Source organism: Schistosoma mansoni, chromosome 3 (genome assembly GCF_000237925.1).
Source record: "Schistosoma mansoni strain Puerto Rico chromosome 3, complete genome".
In the NCBI taxonomy this organism is placed as follows: domain Eukaryota; kingdom Metazoa; phylum Platyhelminthes; class Trematoda; order Strigeidida; family Schistosomatidae; genus Schistosoma; species Schistosoma mansoni.
The window spans coordinates 2,626,222-2,633,962 of record NC_031497.1 but is presented as its reverse complement, the minus strand read 5'-3'; the positions used below and the strand labels follow the sequence as shown (position 1 = coordinate 2,633,962).

Sequence of the window (7,741 nt, the reverse complement as noted above, 5' to 3'; positions counted from 1 at the left end):
AACAGAGGAAAAGGTATATTGTCAGGTCCTGTTGCTTCCCCACTCTTGATTTCTTCGATCGTTGGTAGAGTGACAGCTATGGGAAGGTTTGTGTGTGCTGCTTCGATGTCCGATGGATTCAGTGGAGCTGGTCTATTCAGCAGTTCCTCGAAGTATTCTATATACCTTTTCCTCTGTTCTTGAATCTCAGAGATTGGCTTGCCTTCTCTGTCCTTGACTGGTCTCTCTTGTTTACCATATTTCCCTGCCAGTTTCTTCGTTATTTCATATAGCTGTCTCATATTCCCTTCTCATGCAGCTTTTTCCGCCGTCGTTGCTAGTTCTCCCATGTATTTCTGCTTGTCGCCTATAATGCTTTTCTTCACTTCCTTGTTTGCTTCTGCGTACTCTGCTTGCGCCTTGATTTTCTCTACTCATGTTCGACTGTTGTTAGTTACTGTCTTCTTGTTCTTCCTTTCTTGAATCTTGTCCAGGGTTTCGATAGAGATCTATTCATTATGATGATGCTTCTTGCTACCCACAACCTCCTGACAAGTTGAAGTTAGTGCTTCTTTGATCCCTTTCCAGTTGTCCTCCACCGTAGTTTCTTGTTCTTTCAGTAGATCCTGTAAAACATGGAACCTTTTGTTGAAAGTTATCTTGAATTCCAGGTTTTCTCCTCGACAGTGCAGATACACGACCTCTCAACCACGGGTCGAACCTAGGACTCTCGGTCTGGCACGAGTTCCCAACATTTAGAATATTGATCCGAGGTCAAATGGTGTACAAATCTAACTTCAGCCAATCCACGGTATTCCTCGACTATCTCCAATTGTCTTCAGGGGGTATCTTACAGACCATTGTATCTTGACTCTGTGGTCTAGAGTTTATGCGTTCGCTCGCTAAACTAAAGGTCTTGTGTTCAATTCCTGGTTTCGGGGCCGTGGTTGTGCACTGCTAAGGGGTTTCATGCTAAGACGAAACGATCGTTCAGTAGCTCCAGGTTTTCAGTGGTTGTCCAACTTAAATTGTTTTATGATCTCAATCAAATTTTCTTATGTCAAATTTGTATGGATATCATTTACACATTGTTGTATAGAAATCCTAAAAATATATTCTCAATAATATTGAGAATTGACATTTGAATTGGACACACTGTTCCAAATTTTAATATGATGTGATATTCAACCATAATGTATGTACATTTGAAAACATCCACTCATCCCATATATGGAGAATCGCATATCACTTAATATGTGGACTTCAAAGCGAAATTCTATAAAAATAATCGAGTTGGAGATGTAAAAATGAATTCTGTTATTATTATTCGATTCACTTGATGTAGTTTCTATTGTCTGTAACATAAGTAACAACACCATGCATCCAGCTTAGATTAGTCCACAAACGGAAAGCACCTATCGTCTTTTCTTCAATAAAAATCTACCTAAAAATTATGGATTTGACTTCTTGAAGTTCTTATTCTCGAATAAGATAGTTTTCTACTTAATACCAGTGGTTTTAATACTCAAAAAACCTCTTTAGGCACTTTTGTAGATCAACCTCAAATACAAGCGTTCTGTAACACTCAATAATTGGTGATAAAGGTTTTTAAGAAAACCTGAGTTGCTCTGAAATTTCACTTCTCGACTTTCAAATTCCAGTTTAATGGATATTTCTGTTTTCAGGAGGTAAGAAAAAATCAGATGATAGCGACTGGCGACCAGCTTCTTCTGATGAAGAAGACGATAATGATGACGAAGATGACGGATTCCAGGAGACTGACGAAGACGAGGATAATGGAGGAGAAGGAAGTGATGAGGACTTATCTGATGAGCCGAATCGAAGAAGAAAGCGTAAAATAAAAGCTGACAGAAAGAACCTACAAAAACGACGCCGCTCCACTACTAGCGATGGTTCTAATGCCGAAAAAAATGGTAATTAAACTTAAACAAGATTTTCGACATTTTAAAAAAATAATCTGTTGTCCTTTCATCTAAATGATACTCTATTGATTATCAAGAGTTAATGAACACTTTTTCGATGAGTTTCAACATATGCATTATATCATCAAGCTCCTGTTATGAATTTTATACAATCTAATACTATACATATACTCTATTGTAGTCGGCTTTTGATTTTGGCCTAAATGATATGTTCTGAAATGATTATCTTTGTTTTAAATAATGTCGACAGTGTAAAAACTTACTGCATATACAAGAATATAGTTAAATTAATCATTACTTGTATTGGTTATGTATTAGGCGAGTACATAATTATTTCATAAACATATGGATTGATTTTATCCAGTCCAATTTTGAATTCTGGGAAAATTTCATATTGTCAAAACATAACTTTGGGAAACCAGTTTACTGTCAAGTTTTGTTTGAATGTACAATTGTCCCGGTACTATGGTAGGAATTTAAAGAAATTACTAACTTCGATACCACGATTTTCACTAAATAGTAATAATTTTACTTCAAACACTTAGAATGATTACTGGTTATATTTCTGCCTGCTCGCATACTTGTTAACTGATACGACGACCAAGAATTAGTCCTGACTGTCTGTAGAGTATTTATTTATTTATTTAAACACATAAATATTGGTACAAGAAAGCACCAGACATATATGCGCCTCACAAATCTCATTCGATTTGTGTGAGGGCTGTGATACTGCCCAGGTGCCTAGACTGAAGCAGGTGGTTTTCTTAGGAGGCCACACCCGGAACCTTTGACCTAAAGGTCTAGTCCACAAGGCAGTGGAGCATCGTAAGGAGATGCAGTCCCATGGTAGCCGGTGACCAACGATTGGTTCATACGCCATTTGTTCCTTCAGGATCCTGGAACCCATGTGGGTCATTGGTTTGGAATGAGGGTTTTCCAACTCCCCTAGGTGAACTTTCCGTATCCACCAACCCGGTTAAAGCGCCGGACATTCGCTTTTCGTCCTCTCAATTTTGTAAACAACACCTGTGGTACGAGAAGGCAGTGAGTAGGACTTCCCTGGCAGAGGCTATATATTCGTGCGGCCATGTGAGAGCATTTGGAGAGGGAGAGCGGACTCTCCTTACTCTCGACCTTACTAGGACATTTGAGGGGGCGGTGGTCGTACTTCTAGGGATCAGTCCTATAGTACGTATCACCAGAACGTCAAACAAATTTGACCCTTGGAGATTATATGACCTGTAAAATGATCTCCAATCGTTTATAGCATCAAATGTACGATATTCATTTTCATCTACTCTCTCCTCTTTAAACTCATCACTTTTCGCACGATTCGGTCCATAACAATGCAAGCTCCTAAAGTGTGTTTTATAGCTGAAAGTGAAGATATCAATGGCTCTAATGAGACTGCGTGATCCATGGCTTATGGGGATTGGTCTGGTTTATGTGCTGTTGATTCGACTGGGTATTGTAGAACTACAATTGGAGATTCTGAATTTCAAATTGGATAACTTTCAGTAGATTCTGCCTGAATTTGAATTGGCAGTGGCTTCATGACTGTTTGCGACCACTGTATTGTTGTATGGGTTGAGATTTCCGTCTGTGATACGTTTTATTCTGAACTGCATTGGATTTTCCGATAATGGTTTGTGAGTGATGTTCAGATTTTGATTTATCCATGATTGTTTTATTAAGTTAGATCTCTGATAGCATCAATTTGATGCAGATAGATATCCACTCATCTTGTAATAACTGACATTTTTCACAATCAGTTTTCGTCCCTATTGTCATTGTGACGAAAGAGAATGTTAATGATTCAATTGTTTGATAAATAATTCTTTAATCGTAAAATGAATGAAAAGAATACTACTCACGAGACCGATTTATTGACTGAAGTTTTCGATTAATCTTAAATCAAAGAGAAGACCACTAGTCAAAAAATTAGGTTTCCTGAGTAATAAAGTGACATGTTGTTATATCTAGAACTTGGATTTTTGCTATACCGCATACAACTTAAACGCTCGAACGCTAGAACCCCTCCAAGTCTCATGTTAGAAGACTGAAGACGAGTATCAAATATAGTACAAAACTCAGATATTTATAGGTATCATTACCAAGTTTTGATTTGATAATTTTGGATAAATTTAGCATTGGGTAGATTGTTATAAATAAATTAATATATTTGTAATATCCCAATGAGTAGAAAAATGAGATTTTCTGACGTTTCGTGACTCAGTGTAAGCCACTTCTTCAGAGGATAAAATGAGGCTTAAAGAAAAGTGACGTATTCATGTATCCAAAATGTCTCTTGTACAACTACTCCCGATGCTTTGATACAATAAAAGTTATTGTCTTCAAATTCTAAACTGTTTATTTATGTTCCATACAACCAGATCCCTTGATAAATTTAAGCAGAGCAAGAACAATAAGGTTTGCAGAATAAAATAAATTCATTCAAATAAGCAATGGACAAGAAACATCTATCTAACTCCTTTTTGCAGAGGGGATAGCTATCAAACGTTTCCAATTTGACCTATGTATATAGAAGGGAAGTTTGATTAAATATATTCAATTTGTCTAATAACCTTTGTTGATTTTTTTTTCAACCCTATCCTCAACATTTTATTATTTTGAGAAGGGGTTTTTTTTTGGAGATTTTAGTAATTTTATATAGTTGGGATCATGAGTCAATTGAAGCTAGACCACCATGGAAAACCAGTGGAGTTCAACCAGGTCTGTTGGGAGATATCAACTCACTGATGACACTGGTGAGTGGTTGCTCAATTTCATGGATTGGTTGAAGTTAGACATCAGCACCATCGGATGCCGGCTCAGTGGTATATCGATTGAGTGCTCTGGCGCTAGACTGGTAGGTCCTGGGTTGGAATCTCGCGAGGCGGGATCGTGGATGCGCACTGCTGAGGAGTCCCACAATAGGACGAGTTGGCCGTCCAGTGCTTCCAGGTTTTCCATAGTGATCTAGCTTTTATTATTTTATTGTCCTTTCGTCTTCTGATATTAATCTCTAACATAATCTAATTGATGTTCACATGTTTGTTTATCATGTTGAGTGATTACCCAATCACTTGTTTATTCATTACCCTTACATGACCTCTTGATAATGTTTATTCATACACTTCATATCTCTATTCTTCTGATTATTATGATTATGGTTACGTTTCGAACATTTATTTGAACTTCACAAATTAATGTATGCTAAACATTTGTTAATAATTATATTTATATTAGTAATTGTAATTCCAAATTGTTTTCATCTGATGAGTAACCGTGAAACAAAATGAATTCATTTCATCCTGCGAACCTCGTTGTTTTTGCTGTTTAAATGTTTATTTATAGCTTATCCACTAATTACATCAACTGAGATAGTAAGGATTGTTAGTTCTATACATAACTCGTTATCTTTTTGGAAGAATTGATATGAAATGTATTACCATTCTGCTTTACATTTGTGAGTACTGTGAAAAACTTAATAGTATTCATTCGTCAATTACGTTCACCTTAAATGAAGAACGAAATGATAATGTAGTCTGGTTAAGAATAAAACAGTAAAAGAGCCAATCATTATCTTTGACATACTCAGTATGAATGGACATCCGATGAAATTTATGAACAGTCATATAAACAAAGCTGATACAAAGCTAGACTCAATAACCACTCTAAAAAGGTCATTGTTCTTGAAACTCGAGTTCATAAACGGCATTCTCAGAAAAATAACAAGTTTTTTTGAAAACAAAAAACATTTCTGTGTAGGCGACAAACTATCCCACAATCGTCCCATCCTTACAGCCAGAAATAAAGATATACTACTTTAACTTGCTTCCTCCATGGGAATCCATTAGTTCGATTTCCCTTTTTATGGACAATTACTTAGATACACGACTGAAGTTCTAAACAATCGAATGTGATCTTTGTGTTCGAAAAGATTCTTTACAATTGTTCCTGCCACCTTTTCCGAACTGCCCTTATCATCCTTATTGCCAATTTTCACCACTTTTCTCTTCCCTAAGTTTACATTCATCTTTTTAACAAAGATAAATATCTCCGTTTCACCGCATAATATATCAATTTTGTTAATATGCAAATAGAGATGGATAGTAGCAAGCAAGGAACTCATCAGCTGGATGTTTCTACACCCGAGTTGATATCCACCCCGACACTCGAACCTAGTGCCATTCGCTTCAAACGCCATCGCGTTATCCACTTAGCTACTGAGCACAGATAGCCACTGGCTCGTGCAATAGGTTGAAGTGTAATTCATTTATATTGGTTGCTTGAATCTTCTTACTGATTTTATGGGCTGAAACTGATCACTCTCTTTTTGGCATATATCCATCCTGTACGGAATGCTCGATATTCCCATTAAGTTACGAGCATTACAAGCAGAAATTAACTGATACCTTTAAGTATTGTAATTAGTCTATTCATCTCTGAACTACTTCTTTAATAATGCGATTGCTCATTCCTTTTTTCTACTAAATCTTCAGCTTCAGTATTATATCATGCATCTTTCTCTTTGGTTTTATTCGTCTCATTCAGTGTTTTGCCTTTTATTTCGATTGTTTTAGTTTTCATCCTGTTAGTTTTGTAACACTGTGTTAAGAATATAGCAACTTGAACTGATACCCACTTACCCCAGGTTCTACGTTATTTGTAGCTGGCTAAGTGGAGAATGGTCGCATGGTACTCAAATAATTCAAATTTCTACCGTTATATATGAAGTTCGAAATTTATTCCAACTACTTCGATTTAGGCAGCCAGATGGTGTATTATTAACCTGAACCCCTAAAAAAGCATCAAACCAAGTTTACAAACTAGTAATTGCCTGCTAAGTTATACTTGTTGAAAACATCTCTATCATCTACACCCACATTAATTATTATCGTTCATGACTGTTGTTATTATTATTTCCAGTGACTACTAACGATCCAGAAGATGAAAATACAGATGATGAAATTCAAAGGTTTGTAGACTTTTTTTCTGTGGGAAAGTGTTCGTTTTTTTTTAAAAAAATGACTCCACATTAATTAACATTTTCAATTTCATTTATTTCATGTAGAAATCCAAATGCTTACTGCACCTTAGTCGTTTACTTATCTATCATAAATTCACCTTGGAAATAATTTGAGCATTAGATTTAACTATACATTGTTGAGGTTGAGTAAATTGTATAATGATATTCAAATATAATACATGCAGTTAAGATAAGTTAAATTGAAAATTATGATGAAAATAAGAGCTGTGCACATTGTTTATTTGGTTAGTTAGTCAGTTTTTCTGTCTTCAAATCAATGTATTTTCAGTAGGGTAATGTGTTCATTGGGTTAGAGATCACTTCCAATGATAAAACTATAAAACTATTTATACCAAAGTATTTATCATCCTTTACTATTGAATGTCCATGATATTCATTGATTAACATAGATCTTGTATTGATCATTCAATTTGATATCATACTTTTCCCAATGCTGTAAGTAAAACACGTATCTTCGACCGTAGTACATTAGTCTGTAACCTAGATCTTTATCAGAAAGTATTCGTTTCAAATAGATATACTTGATGCAATTCGTTTGAAAAAGTTGCATGGTACACGATATCTTGTAATATAAAGTGTGAATTTTCATCTGAACGGACTCTAGTTTAAATAAGTAGTATCCAATGTTAAGTATCGGAAAGTTGAGATTACTACTTCTCACAACTTCTTTTTATAGATATATGAAATGTCTCTTTCAACTTATCTTTAAGCTGGAAATAGACAAATTACTACCCACTTGGTCATTTACGGGTATGCATAAAGGCAA

The 7,741-nt window shown here is 35.6% G+C and overlaps 1 protein-coding gene across 2 annotated transcripts in view; it reads left to right on the top strand.

Moving 5' to 3' along the window:
• The window catches only part of Smp_074070.1 (putative transient receptor potential channel 2), a gene marked incomplete at its 5' end in the record, with an annotated part of 65,690 nt that overhangs the window by 10,534 nt on the left and 47,415 nt on the right, over window positions 1-7,741 (top strand). For both annotated transcript variants that reach the window (XM_018798887.1, XM_018798885.1), the window contains 2 exons: window positions 1,665-1,913; window positions 6,855-6,903. In XM_018798887.1, coding sequence (XP_018650731.1) covers window positions 1,665-1,913; window positions 6,855-6,903 — 298 coding nt within the window. The remainder of the gene's footprint in view (window positions 1-1,664; window positions 1,914-6,854; window positions 6,904-7,741) is intronic.